We start from the raw sequence: 14,953 nt of genomic DNA on the forward strand, positions 1-14,953 counted from the left end.
AGAAGCGACAGCTAGGTGCCAATGTGAGGCTAAAACTTTTATTGATGCTATTACATCACACATGTTATATGTTATTTATTTATTTATTTATTTATTTATATATATACAGTTTATATTTGATTTGACAAGTGCTTCAACAAACATCAAATAGATTGAGACTAAAACAAGGGTATTGAGGCCAGACATTTTCCAGCAGATTTATTCCTGGCAGAAGCAAACTGTCTGCGTATTTAATTTTTGCCACCTTCAGGCAAACAGCAGGAGCCAATTAATATACCGAATATATGGATGACTCATTATTGGAAAGGCTAAGCTATTGCCAGAATAATTATAGCTGTTTTCCAACTAAGGAAAGGGCATTATCACTTCATGATTAAATCTTGCAGAACTGGTTCTGGGGGCAGAAATCTTACATATGGCAGTCCAGCAGGGCTCTAAAACACAGGCCTGCAGCAAGGGTTCTCCTAGGACAAAGGGAGAGAGGGAGGGGGAGACTCTGGGGACCAGGGTACACATTGAAGGACCACATATAGTTGATTCACTGTGCTGGAATATTATATAACATACACCTGCTTTATGCATTTAGTGAAACTTCCCCCACCTTGTTCAAGACACAGCCATTTTAAGTTTAGCCTCCATAATGCGTGTGGCCATTGGACAGGCATCCTTAAGGGTAACCTCAGTCCAGGAAAGAAACTATTCAACCTCTCAATAATGCCTGCTACATTCATTGGGGCAGGGGTGGTGGGGGAAGAAGACTGTGCACAAAATTACCTTATGTTTCTTAATGAGTTTTTGAGTTGCAGCGCCATCTTTGCCACACTCTTTGCTGGTTACCAGTGGGAACTTCTCTGCTACCCAGCTCTCCAGGTCCAAGATATCTATTAAGTACTTTGTAATTTAAGATAAAATAAAATTAAATGGTTATTATTATTATTTTTCTCCTTAGGGAAACTTTTCCTGCAAAATCCTATTGTTACATGTGAAAAAGCAATAAATTCCCTAGGCAAAATGAGAAGCTTGTTGAAATACGCAATATAGGGGGTTGGAATCTCCTTGCAAATCTGAAATCTCTCCTTTCATCCTGCATGTGTTGTTTTGGGGGTTCTGACAACCCTCTAGGGCAGGCATCCCCAAACTTCGGCACTCCAGATGTTTTGGACTACAATTCCCACCATCCCAAACCACTGGTCCTGTTGACTAGGGATCGTGGGAGTTGTAGGGCAAAACATCTGGAGGGCCACAGTTTGGGGATGCCTGCTCTAGAGCAAATTTGAGGGAGGTACAGGAATGCTATGGGATGGGAAGAAGCAGGGAAATCCCTCTGGCACAACCCCTTTTTCTCCATTCCAGATTGTAACTAAGCCTAAGAATATGCAATTGTAATCACACCGATTCTGTTCTGTTTACCCCTGCCTCCACTTTGCTTTTCCGTCACTGTCTCCCTTTTGTTAATTTTTTTTTAGATTGTAAGCTCATTTGAACAGGAATATGTCCTCTTGAACTTTATAAAGACAACAGTGGTAACCCCACATTTGCGAACTGTTACTCAGTTGCAGCATACTCACAGAGTTCATTCAAATCCTATAGACATTTGGGCACCTTGTGCACTTAAAGTACGTGGCTTGCAAACCGAGTGAAATCAATATATAGTGAAATATACCTGATGGAAGGCAACAGATTGCTGTAGCTGCTTGATTCTTTCCTCACATGCTTCCTCCAGCTCCTGCCAGCTTTTGCTCAGTTCCTGGCACTTTTCCTTTACTCTCTGAGATGGGACAGGCTTGCTATCTGTCATAGCTCTTCCCATCTCCAAAACCCTAGAGATCTGTTGCTTGTGCGCATTCACTTCTACATGCAATTCCTAGTAGAAGAAAAACATGCAGAAATGCCATGGAAAGGTGAGAGGTAAAGGCTAAAAGTAGTAAAAAGAGACATTAATAACAATTTAAAAGGTGTTTTGCATTTTTCAGAGCCACCAAGTTATTTTTGGAGTAAAACCCCCCAAAGTCTAAAAAGGTCAAATACTATTTTAAAAATAAGAATGTAGGTGTTGATCATCCAAATGAAATTCAAATGAAATCCAAATGAAATTTTTGGAAGGGGAATCTCCTTGCAAATTAATTTTGGAAAAGGAACTTATTGTAGGGAGATATGGAAGGGAAAAACACACACATTTTGTAGGCTTGGAGTAATGTTATGGGAGTGCAGAAGGGAAATAAATTTGTAAACAGAAATATCTTTTCAGTATGTGTGGGAAAGAGGTGTGAAAATAATTTGCCTTGTAAGATAAGAACACAAGAAAAGCTCTAGTGGATCAGACTGAAGCCCGATCTACTCTTGACCTATCTACATTGACCAATTGGGGTATGGGAGCAATAGCACTTCCTTTCCGTTGATCCCCAGCATTGAGAACATATTGTCTCTGATCAGCTTTCTGACTAGTAGCCATTGATAACTAGAAATAGACAAGTAACATTTGGCAGGATAAATTATTCTGGAAAGCTGAATGCTTGGTGGATTAAAGTTACTACCCTATTTCTTAACTTGTAACAAAGAATCAGTGGTTTTCTATTTGCTACATTGGCTTTATCCAGCAAAAAATATATATCAGGGAATATGTTTTTTGGTTTCTGAAATTTTAGAGAGGGGTTGCCATTCTGCATTGCCTTTTTCAACCATATGTGGTTTTTTTAAAAAAAAATTGCTGTCATGTTGAAGCATAAACTTTTTAAAAACTCCCTGTCACTAGTAACACCAGAGCTAAGTTTAAACATGTGTCTCATGTTCTGAATATTGTCAAGCTGAGGTGTTTCATTCTGACACTAATTTTCCACAGAAGAAAGTAAAAACAGATTATTCATGTAACTTCTAAAATATGCTGGCAAGATCACCCAGTCAAGTAGGAAGGGGGGAAATATCCATTATTTCATTCTTTATCGTGTCCTCCCTCAAAGAGGGCACGTGTTGAGGTGCAACCTGGCAACCAAACCCTGTGTTGTGGGTGGGTACGATTGGATAGTCACAACACCCGATTGGTAGGTCCCTTGTTGCTGGGTTGAATCAGGCCAATGGGACACTAGCCAAACCGATCAAGGGACCTTTATATGCCCATGCATGGGGCTCAGAGCTTCCTCTTTTGGTCAGTGCATCAGAAAACCCACCCACCTCTCCCTACTTTTAGGGCTTGCGCGCTTGACCTTGCTATGCCGTCATGTGTTGTCTGTCGTTGGGACAGGGGCACGGCAGGAATTTCCCCACTTGGCTGGTGCCTCTTGGGTTTCGCCTGCCGCGTAGCAAATCATCACAACTTGTAAGGTTGCGGATAGGCTCTGGTTCAGGTGATAGGGATGGGGATGGGGATGGGGGAGCGCTCTCACCATCCCTATGTGAAGGGTATTCTGTTAAAGGAATCCAGGGACTCTATGGTTTGGTCAACCCTGTGAGGGGGTTGTGCCTAAATAAAGTTGTGGCCTAAATTCTGCCAAAAACCAAACCAAGATTTGTGTCTTGTCTGAATTTATTTAAGGAGGGAGGTTTAAAGGTCTAAACACGCAAATTACATCGATATGGAAGAATTCTAGGGAAACTGAGTAATGTCCTCAACTTGGACCCCTATACCTGAAGGGCCACCATTTCCCCATTTGAAGTTGCCTGGATCTTGAGGTTGTCATGTGAGGCCCTTCCCTACATGACAGATCCAGGGTGTGGTGATTGAGGCCTTTTCTGTATGGAATGTTGTCTCCAAGAAGGCCTTCCATGTGCGAACATAAGAACAGAGCAAGAGCCTGATGTATCAGGCCAATGGTCCATCTAGTCCAGCAATCTGTGCTCACAGTGGCCAACAAGATGCTTGTGGGAAGCCCACAAGCAGGACCCAATGCAATAGCACTCTCCTCCCCTGTGGTATACAGAAGCATTAGTGTCTCTGACTTTGGAGGCTGAGATAGCCATCATGGCTGGTACCAATTATCCTCCATTGATTTGTCCAATCCTCTTTTAAAGCCATCCAAGTGGGTGCCCATCACTGGCTCCTGGGGAAGCGAGTTCCATAGTTTAATGAATCATAGAATCATAAGAATTGGAAGAGACCACAAGGGCCATCCAGTCCAACCCCCTGCCAAGCAGGAAACACCATCAAAGCATTCCTGACATATGGCCGCCAAGCCTTCGCTTAAAGACCTCCAAAGAAGGAGACTCCACCACACTCCTTGGCAGCAAATTCCACTGCCAAACAGCTCTTACTGTCAGGAAGTTTAGGTGGAATCTTCTTTCTTGTAGTTTGAATCCATGGCTCCATGTCCGCTTCTCTGGAGCAGCAGAAAACAACCTTTCTCCCTCCTCTATATGGCATCCTTTTATATATTTGAACATGGCTATCATATCACCCTTTAACCTTCTCTTCTCCAGGCTAAACATACCCAGCTCCCTAAGCCGTTCCTCATAAGGCTTCGTTTCCAGGCCCTTTGACCATTTTGGTTGCCCTCCCCTGGACACGTTCCAGCTTTTCAGTATCCTTCTTGAACTGTGGTGCCCAGAACTGGACACAGTACTCCAGGTGAGGTCTGACCAGAGCAGAATACTGTACAGTGGTACTATTACTTCCCTTGGTCTAGATCAGGCATGTCAAACATGCGGCCCTCCAGATGTTTTGGCCTACAACTCCCATGATCCCTAGCTAGCAGGACCAGTGGTTGGGGAAGATGGGAAATGTAGTCCAAAACATCTGGAGGGCCGCAGGTTTGACATGCCTGGTCTAGATGCTATACTCCTATTGATGCAGCCCAGAATTGCATTGGCTTTTTTAGCTGCTGCATCACACTGTTGACTCATGTCAAGTTTGTGGTCTACCAAGACTCCTAGATCCTTTCACATGTAGGTGTCCCCCATCCTGTATTTGTGCCTTTCATTCCCCCCCCCCAAGTGCAGTACTTTACATTTCTCCCTGTTAAAATTAATCTTGTTTGCTTTGGCCCAGTTGTCTAATCTGTTAAGGTCATTTTGAATGATTCACTGAATGAAGAAGCACTCTCTTTTATATGACCTGAATCTTCCAACATTCATCTTCACAGAATGTCCAAGAGTTCTAGTCTTAGAGAGCAATAACTTTATCATCATTTAGGTGCCAGGCATTTTAGATTTCTTGGGCATTTTGGAAGCACCAAATGTTTGGATGTTTTAATTGTATGCTTTTAAAATGCTATATATTTTCATTACTGCCTTTTGTTCCTGTTGTAAATTGTTTCTGAAGTTTTTGTTGTGGAAAGTAATAGATAAAGTCAACAAACCTACCCAAAGGAAATTTGGTTTCTTTATTCTCCATTTCCACTGCAAATTCTGTGCTCGCTAATCTCTGTGCAGTCCAACTAGTAAATGATCCAACTTTCCAGTAAGCACATATTTGCAATATTTTCTTCATCCCCTGGAGCCATTTAAAATGAGTGTCTATCACAGCGGCATAAATGCCTGTAACCCTTGAGATTTTGTTGGACGCCATTAGCTCCAGGCCACATAACCAAATGTCACTGGTGATGAAATTTGTAGTCCAGCAACATCTGGGACGCCACAAGCTCCCTAATTCTGCTCTCTCTCTTTCAGTGGCTGGGCTGATTTGCCAAGAAATCCTGCTGTGAGGAAGTAAATCCTCAGATGATTCTATGCGTTGGCATAGTACATTTGCTGTTCATCTGTATACAAAACACTGCTGTGGGGACACAGTCGTCCAGGCCAAAACCTGAATGTAAGCTCCTTTTAAAAGCATTCACCTGCACACAAAATTTCTTATGCTTTCAAGAGCAGTAACTTGCAACAAATGCATAAAACACTGATTAATGTAGTAATATCCCATTACCCTCCAGTTACTGAAAACCAAACAATTAAAAACAATACTAAACATGCATACCGTAGCACTTCTGTAAGAATTTGTGGCTCATATTTTGATGAGTCTGCAGGAAAAGGGAATTCCAGAAACATAGGGAAACTGCCATTTTATATTCCAGGGCAATGTGATTCTGGCAAGCCCAGCTGCTATATTCAGGGTGGCTCTCTCTCTTTTCACAATTAATAGTTTTGATTATTCAAGGCAGAGGAAAAAATAACAAAAAGGCAACAGCCTTTCCAAACACCACTTCACTTATGTAATATATATAAGAATATGAGAGAGGTGAAACAATCATGGAACAGCTACTATATGCCATCAGATAGCTCGAGGATATCCCTTTTTTGGAATGTGGCAGGCAGGAAAAATAATTCATTAAACCATATTTCTAGGTTGGAAGGTACCTTGTTCCTCTTTTTGCTAAGCACCAGGCTCTTGGCAGCTAGAGTTGCCCAGTGGTCTCCAGCTTCACTATGCTTTTGGGGGTCACATACTGCTAAAGTACACAACAATCAGGCAAGCATGTTGCCATGACATTAGGAGGGTGACACTTGTTTACCATTACAGATCTCAACCCTACAGCTAGGGAAAGAAACAAACTCTCAGTACATGGCTCAAAGGATGGTAAGGGTTTTCTAGATCAGGACTAACACCTAGAATTGTATCAATTAAAAAAATAGTGTTGGGGTGGGATTAGCCTTTGCTCCTGAAAAAATATTCCATCTGGTTGGAAAATCAGCTATTAACCTCAACATGAAATAGAAAACATGCTGTAAACTTGTGATGGCAGCTGTCAGAATTGAGGAGTTACCTTGTGCTTCTGTAGAAAGCTTTGAGCCACATTCAAGGACTGGCCTCGGTTTGTGGAACTGGCCACTGACATCCGCTCACTAATCCACTTCATTTCCATGTCATGGTAATGGTAGAACTGGAACAATTCCACTCTGGCCTGAAGCAGCTGGCCTCTCTCAGCAAGAGGCTCCTGGAGAGAGGCAAACCTGTGAATCAGATGTTAAAAAATTGAGGTTCACACACCCAGCCTAAGAAAATGCAGAATCCCCTCAATAAGCAAAATTTCTTATTAGATTAGTCAACGTAATTGGTGAGTCACAAAGAGAAGGTCAGTGATCCTGCTGTCAGTGAAATATCTTCCTCTCACTAATGAATAGTTCTGAAATGTTGATTTTAATCTTGGGCACCCAACTTGCTTTCTACACCCACATTGCCAAAACTAATTAGACAAACCAGTGTAAAATTGTATGTTGAGAATGTTATGAATGATAGAGGCCAGCAGAGTCACTTCTCCAATCATACCTTGATGAAAATTATTTTTATGTGCTTGTGTCCTGCTAATAATCTGGTGAAGGAAGCAGGAAAGAATAGTGGCAAGCTAATAATATCAGGGAAGCTGATCAGCATTTTGCCATTGTAAAAAAGCCTGCGAGATACTTCAGGCTGAGGTAATGATCTGGTCACCCCTTCATAGCAAAGTGGGGATTTGACTCTTAAGTTTTCCACCATATCCAAGCCCAGTACTCTTTTCATTGCACCATACTAGCTCTCCCTGCATCACCTGCTTATGTTATGTTAGGCTTTATTCCAGTGCTATATTTCTAGAAAAAGAGGTGCCAAAACTCACTATGAATTTCTCTCTCATTCTCTTAGAATGGCAATGGGGCCCACCTGAGAGGTGCCCCGAACTGAGTTCTGGCAAATTCCGGCTGAAAAAAAGGTCATGCTTTATTTTATTGTTAAAGTAGTTTTCAGAGTTCTGTGGAACAAGCAGTATCAAACTGTGCTTGGCTGAGAGATAAAAAGTAAATCCTTATGGACAGGAGAATAATGAACCCTTGTACAATGCACTATGTTTAGAGATAGAGCAACCCACCATTCCAAATACTTCTGGGTCTCATCCAGAATCCTTTCACTGTCAAAATGATTTGTAGCCATTTTCTTGGCCTGCAGCACAATCGAGCTCATTTTCTCAGCCAATCCCTGCATCTCATTTTCCAGCTGACTGTGTTCCTTGAGCAAATTGCGACTAGAACGCATGTCATGGCCCATCTCTGCATCTCGAAGACTCTTCTCAACCTTCTCTATCTTCTCCTCAGCATCCTAAAGGGGAAATATTGACATGTGGATGATTCCCCCTTTTGCTCTCTTTCCTGTGGCATAAATTCTCTGCGGCGCTGATGGAATGGTGCAACCATTCAGCAAGTTCTGCACCTTGGTTTTTATTCCTTGGTGCAGAATCTGCCATGAGCACTGCAAAAGCTTATTTTTGCTGTCATAGGAGGGGCAGAGGAAGCTACATTACATAGAGTCAGATCATTGATCCATCTATCTCAGGACTGTTGTCACTGACTGGAAGAGGCTCCTCAGAGTTTCAGACAATGGACAATCCCAGCCCTGCCTGGGGACTGAACCTCGGGCCTTCTGCATGCGAAGCAGATGCTCAAGTATTCAGCTACTTTACATTTTCTTTACTAGTTTTAGAACCTAAAGTTATTCACTGGTTAAATACTTTAAAACAGGAAAAGGAAACCGTAGCCCTCCAGATGTTGGGTTTCAACTCCCATCTGCCCCAACCAGGTGGCCAAAGGTCTTTTAAAATTTATTAACAGTGGCAATGGCATCCACCCAGTTCAGCTCTAGCCTTCCCGGCAGAAAGGCACTTGCCCCTAACCTCAAGAAGTTCCATAAGTTGTTCTTGCTGTCCGGCCTGCCTCAGTTTGTCTCCTCGCTCTATCATCTTGCTGTACAGCTTCTCCCATTTCTTCTTCAGCTCCGACATTTTGTCTTGAATGGAATCTGCAGCATAGTGGTCATCCTGAACCAGCTGTTTTCCAGCCTGGAGAGAGACAGTGCATTTGGTCAAGAGCAAACTCCTGTAGCTCTGGTTACTTCTACCTGCCTCTGTTTATGTCAAATTCTTTGTATGCAGAAGAAGCCAGTATTCTAAAAACTGCAAAGCGATGCTCACCAACCAGTCACTGAACAAACCAAAAATGCTGTACAACAACATTGGTGGCCCTGATTTCAGAAGGCTGAAAATCAAGCTGAACTCTTTAATCGGAGTCTCGGACTGCAGGGTTCAGCAGAAAGGTGAGGAAAGCTATAAATCAATTACGGCCCCTCGCTAAAAAGCTGTTTTCTCGCTAAGTTCATAATCAGTTTGGAAGAAGAAGGTATATCCCGAGGCACTCAAGATGGCGCTGAGTTGTGGCGTATGTGAAAATTGATGGATAGTAGCAGCCAAACGGGAGTCTCGGAGTGCGGGGACCAGCTGAAGGACGAGGAAGGCTGTAAGTCAATCATAAGAGGTTATACATAATGTGAAACAGCTGTTCCACGCCAAAAGCTGGACTCGTGCAAAATCTATAAGAAGTTTGGAAGAAGAGTGCATAGAATCCGAGATTCCTAAAATGGCGCTGGTTTGTGTCGGACTGTTGATGTGGCAAGATAGGCATACTGGACTAAGAGAGATTTATGGGGAGGTTGGACTGGATAAAAAATCCACACAGGAAAAATGGACAGTGTTAAATCTTGTTTGATGCTTATCTCAGAAGCTGCGACGAAAGATAAAAGGGAGAGGAAAACATCTAGAAGGATTATTGAAAAGATTGGGACTATGATGGATAACAGCAAGATTTTGACAACAGGATTAGGATGGCAATGTTAACAGCTGCTTAAAATCCCAGGACTTTGGAGCATGGGGAGTCGAAAAAAAATTGTTTTAAGGATTTGGCATAATATTTGGCTTAATTGATATGTATATGTATAATTGGATATAATTGAAATAATTGAATTGTTTCTTTTTAATTGGAAAATTTAATAAAAAAGTATTTATAAAAAAAAAGAAAATCAAGCTGAACTTAAGGGCGGTGTGTTGTTTTCATCTGTTTTGCGGTAGGAAAACTCTGCTTCCCATCAGTCTTTTGCATGAACTTGGACATCTCTTAACATCATATGATGGGAGAGTACATATATGCATACATACTTGCTTAGCAAAAATAAAAAAATTCCTTCAGTAGCACCTTAAAGACCAACTAAGTTTTTATTTTGGTATGAGCTTTCGTGTGCACGCACACTTCTTCAGATAGGTATCTGAAGAAGTGTGCATGCACACGAAAGCTCATACCAAATTAAAAACTTAGTTGGTCTTTAAGGTGCTACTGAAGGATTTTTTTTATTTTTGCTTCGACTCAGACTAACACGGCTACCTACCTGATACTTGCTTAGAACATTCTTCCTAATGCATAGCTGTAACTGTTGTGCTACTAGACACTCTTTCATTCTTAAAGTTCAATTTTAGTGTTATATGCAGGCATCCTAAGTGATATTACAAACAGCAAAGTTAGCAATATACTTGATAGGCACAGTTCTTTGAGGCTTTGTACTTTGCTTCCCTGAAAGCCTAGTTTTAGGCCAGGGGTCGAGCTGGACTGCCACAGCATGACGCCGAAAAGCGCGTCTGTGCATGCCCGCGGCGCTGGAAATAGCCCAGACGCCAAAAATCATGCCTGCACAGAAGCGATTTTCGGCATCTGGGCATGTGCAGATGCAATTTCCGGCGCCGTGGAAGAGAGTCTCCGTGCCATGCTGCACCGGTTTAGCACAGTGTGCTGGGACTCATTGAGCAGGTGGCTCGGTTCTGGAGTGCTCGTGGGCCGGTTAAGCGGCCTCCATGGGCTGCTTCCAGCCCACGGGCCACACGTTGCCGATCCCTTTTAGGCTTCTGCAGAAAGCACCAACATGTTTTCAGTTTTAACATTATAAATTAAATTTAAAAACAAAAATTAAATACAAGCTTTTCAGAAATGCAGAATTCCAGTTCTAGTGCTGTGTGCTGTGCATGTGAGGACAGGCCTGGTTGTTTGCTATTAGAATCCAGAAATATGCACCGAACTGTTCTATTTAAATTTGAAATGTTCTAATCAAACAAGGAATTGTTGGCTATTCTGCCAGTCATCAATATGTCTCCATGAGACCAGCCTTACCACCATCAGCTCCACATAATGCTTCTTATTGGCCATCATTTCTTGTTCTGCAGCTTCATGCTTTTTGAGCTTCCGTAGTATGTTTGTTGGCTCACGGTAGGACTCATCTGATGCTATCTTGTATTTCTCTTCCATCCACATCAAGAGCTCAGCAGTGTCGTGAGTGAACTCCTACAATTGCATTAAATCTCTTTTTTCCCCATGTACATATTGATATATTGGAACATATATTTACAGATAGCACAATGAAAACAAAAATACATTAAACATAGTGTGTATTCAATTACAATGTTTAATGTCACATTATGGGATGTTCCTGTGAACTCAACCCATCGTAGTTACAGCACAGAAAAACATTATGGTTGATTCTTATTTTGAACTTTCTCCTACAGCTGCATACTGGTCAAAATACTCTTTCTAGAGCAGGTTAGGTGAACCCCTCTCTTATCAGAAAGTTGGAATATATGGTGCAGTGGGCATGAAAGGCAAATTTGGGCCAATCCCTCAAGAACTTGGTGTGATAATACGGTATGTCCCTGCTGATCCTCAATGCCGCTTATCCCTTACATTTTAAAGTCTAACTAAGTTTATATTTTGGTATGAGCTTTCGTGTGCATGCACACTTCTTCAGATACACATGCACACGAAAAGCTCATACCAAAATATAAACTTAGTTGGTCTTTAAGGTGCTACTGAAGGAATTTTTTTATTTTGCTTCGACTCAGACCAACACGGCTACCTACCTGTAACTAGAATTTTAAAGTCTGCTATAAACATCACCAGCATTTATTTCATACCAATGCAGAATACAAAGGTGGAACACTCCCAGCAAAGAAAGCTTAAGAACAATATAAAAAGGTAAAGGGACCGCTGACCATTAGGTCCAGTCGTGACCGACTCTGGAGTTGCAGCGCTCATCTCGTGTTATTGGCTGAGGGAGCCGGCGTGCAACTTCCAGGTCATGTGGCCAGCATGACAAAGCTGCTTCTGGTGAACCAGAGCAGCACACAGAAACACCATTTGCCTTCCCGCTGTAACGGTACCTATTTATCTACTTGCACTTTGACATGCTTTCGAACTGCTAGGTTGGCAGGAGCTGGGACCAAGCAACGGGAGCTCACCCCGTCGTGGGGATTCAAACCACCAACCTTCTGATCGGCAAGCCCTAGGCTCTGTGGTTTAACCCACAGCGCCACCCGCGTCCCTAAGAACAATATACCCATCCTTTAAAACAGGCCCCAGGTGAACTCTTCAGGTTACACTTTAGAACACCAGTGAAAGGTCACAATACCTAATGTTCCCCTGAGTCAAAAAATGTTCTGCTGTGGAAAGCAAACATGTCAAAGAGCAGTATCCAGGCCTAGCCTTCTCCCTGATATGCTAGTGTCTACATGCAGGTCATTTTTTGTGTGGGGAAGCTTTTAAACATGTGTTATTCCATCCACATTCTAGGATAAACTATATGCTCTTTCTGAATATTATAATCAAGAGGTTTTTCAACATTTTTGAGTTCATGGCTCCCTTGACCAGCTACATTCTTTCTGTGGCACCCATGTGGGGCTTGGGAGCCCAATTATGTCACCCCTCGCCTGCAGAGCTTTTTGAACAACTTCCCTCGTGGAGTGTTCCCTCAGCCTCCTTGCCTCTCCCCTCTCGTTGGAAGCCCTCTGGGCAGCTGTTGTCGCTGCACCTGGTCCTTGAACTGTTCCCCCTGCCCCAAAGAGAGGTGCCTCCTCATACTGCCCCACAGGGCCAGGCCCAGAAGCACCATTCACCTGGGGAGCTTGTAGCCAGGGCCGCTGCAACAAACAGCTGTGCAAGCCTTGGGGAGGCAGAGATGCAAGGGGGCATCAGAGGAGGGAGGGAAGGAAGGAGGGACAGAGGCCAGTGTTGCCCGCAGCACCAACTGACCATCATTCAAAGCACCCCAGGGTGACACAACACACTGGTGGAAAACCACTGTATAATCTGATGTTATGAACTACAGCTGCCATCACCCCTGACCTTGGCCATGACAGCTGGAGATTATAGGAGTTGTAGTCCAAAACAAAAGGAAGCCACCATGTTAGGTACCCCTGAACTGGAGAACACTCAACCTAGGTAGGTAAGCAAGCAAGCAAGCGAACAAGCGAACAAACTGCTTCCAACCTCTCTACATATGGTTTGTGATACACTGCCCTCTAACCTGTAATAGAAGAGAAGCTAGTAGCCTCTTCTTCCTCTGTTCATTATTATTAATTAGCAATTTCCATCTCTCTCGTAAGGCAGCCATTCTCTCCTCAATCCTGTAAATGAAATAAGAGGAGATTCAATTTCTCCAAAAGGTATTACATGGGTTGTGGGTGAGGAGCTCTATCAGAAATAATTTGTAAAACATTTGGTAAAACATTTCATCTCTTTGAACCTTAGTAGACTGATCTACAGGGTGTTATGGCAGTTTAGGGTAGCTGAATATCTAACTCAAATTAATCCACAGTTTACTCTGCTATTCAATATAAGACATTTGGATTTTTCTAGCTAAAGGAAGAAAGGCTAATGCTGTATAAATTCCTTTTACAAAGGAATAAAAGCTAAAGGCATTAATACATGACACAAAAATGTAAAGGGCATTCTAATGTGTTTCTTAATATCATGCATGAATAGGCCTTGGTCTTTCCTGTCTTCCAGATCTAAATAAATGAAAAATGAAAATCAAACACGTACTTGTCAGAAGCAAAATGGTCCCTTTCCACCAGCTGATATCCATGCTCATTGACTGCATTTACTCGCTTTTTCAGCACCAGTAGCACTCGTTCAAAATCCTCATGCCGCTTCAAGAGGCTCTGAATAGAACCAACGTGGTCCTGAAGATATGGAAAACAAGCATGACCACACCTCCCACATTCACTGGGCCGTCAACCTCCAAATGAAGGTGTGATGAGCACTTCTGTGAACTTGGCAGATTCCCACAAAAATAAAAGCACTTTTGAGTGGGTGGAGTGTTTACAGATGGATGAGGTGGTCAGGTGATTTAGCATTCAGCAGTCAGTTTGCAAATGACGCTGAGAACGTTGATATGTGATGATATCAACTCTCCATGGAGATGGTCATCTTGTCCCACGTAAGATGTTCCCAGGAACTATGCTCCAACATCACAACATTCCCAGCACCATTCGGTTGGCAGCAGGTTGTTGAATGCAGCCGTTTGCCTTTCCTTGATGTTAAGGAGGCAGGGGAAATTGAAAGATTGCCCTCAACCTTCTCTTCTAATAGTAAACATCCTCTCATTCTGAATTTTCACTTTCTCCTTCCCCTGCACTGCATGTCCATTGCATTCTCCTGATCTTTGGGTAGATTCCCAACCTCCCTAGAATCCAACCAAACACTGAGAAGTCCAGGAGGTGGGGTTTGCATGTTCAGCAGATTAGCCTTAATCCCACATCATGGTGCAAGCATATTTATTCCTTCATTTATCATTTTTATCTATTTCATAATACTGTACAGTGGAACCTCGGTTTATGAACACCTCGGTTTATGAATTTTCGGTTTACAAATGTCGCGGACCCATTTGGAATGGATTAATTCACTTTCCATTACTTTCAGTGGGAAAGTTCGCTTTAGTTTATGAACGCTTCAGTTTATGAACAGACTTCCGGAACCAATTGTGTTCATAAACCGAGGTACCATTGTATTTGATTGTGGAAAAAACCTCAAAACGGTTTACCAAAAGATTTTATTTAAAAAACCCATTAAAAATTGCAGCAATACTTTAAAACATACAGCAATACTTTAAAACATAAATTACTAAAACAGATTAAAATTCACAACTTCATTATTCTTACAGCAGTTTCGGAGGTGGCATCAGCTATGTTTTAAGTCATAATAAACTACAGCTTATTATGGCAACAAACCAAGGAAAGTCTGGGGCTGAGGCATTCCATAGACTCCTCTCTTCCTCTGGCACAGCCATAAGCAGGAGACTAGAAGATTTCATTTTCTTTCTGATTAACTTAAATTCAGCATTATATTAAAAGCCTAAACTGTGGTTAATTTTAATCTTAGTTAACTTCAGAAACCATGGTTTAAAGTTTCAAAG

The 14,953-nt window shown here is 42.3% G+C and overlaps 1 protein-coding gene across 1 annotated transcript in view; it reads right to left on the minus strand.

Moving 5' to 3' along the window:
• SPTBN5 (spectrin beta, non-erythrocytic 5) overlaps positions 1-14,953 on the minus strand; it is a 113,789-nt gene that overhangs the window by 66,692 nt on the left and 32,144 nt on the right. Inside the window, exons 19-26 of the mRNA XM_060273618.1 lie at positions 13,582-13,721; positions 13,064-13,163; positions 10,879-11,049; positions 8,565-8,729; positions 7,767-7,993; positions 6,690-6,876; positions 1,664-1,864; positions 775-891 (exon numbers count right to left, since the gene is read on the minus strand). Coding sequence (XP_060129601.1) covers positions 775-891; positions 1,664-1,864; positions 6,690-6,876; positions 7,767-7,993; positions 8,565-8,729; positions 10,879-11,049; positions 13,064-13,163; positions 13,582-13,721 — 1,308 coding nt within the window. The remainder of the gene's footprint in view (positions 1-774; positions 892-1,663; positions 1,865-6,689; positions 6,877-7,766; positions 7,994-8,564; positions 8,730-10,878; positions 11,050-13,063; positions 13,164-13,581; positions 13,722-14,953) is intronic.

The sequence above is a fragment of the Zootoca vivipara genome, chromosome 1 (genome assembly GCF_963506605.1).
Source record: "Zootoca vivipara chromosome 1, rZooViv1.1, whole genome shotgun sequence".
Taxonomy (NCBI): Eukaryota; Metazoa; Chordata; class Lepidosauria; order Squamata; family Lacertidae; genus Zootoca; species Zootoca vivipara.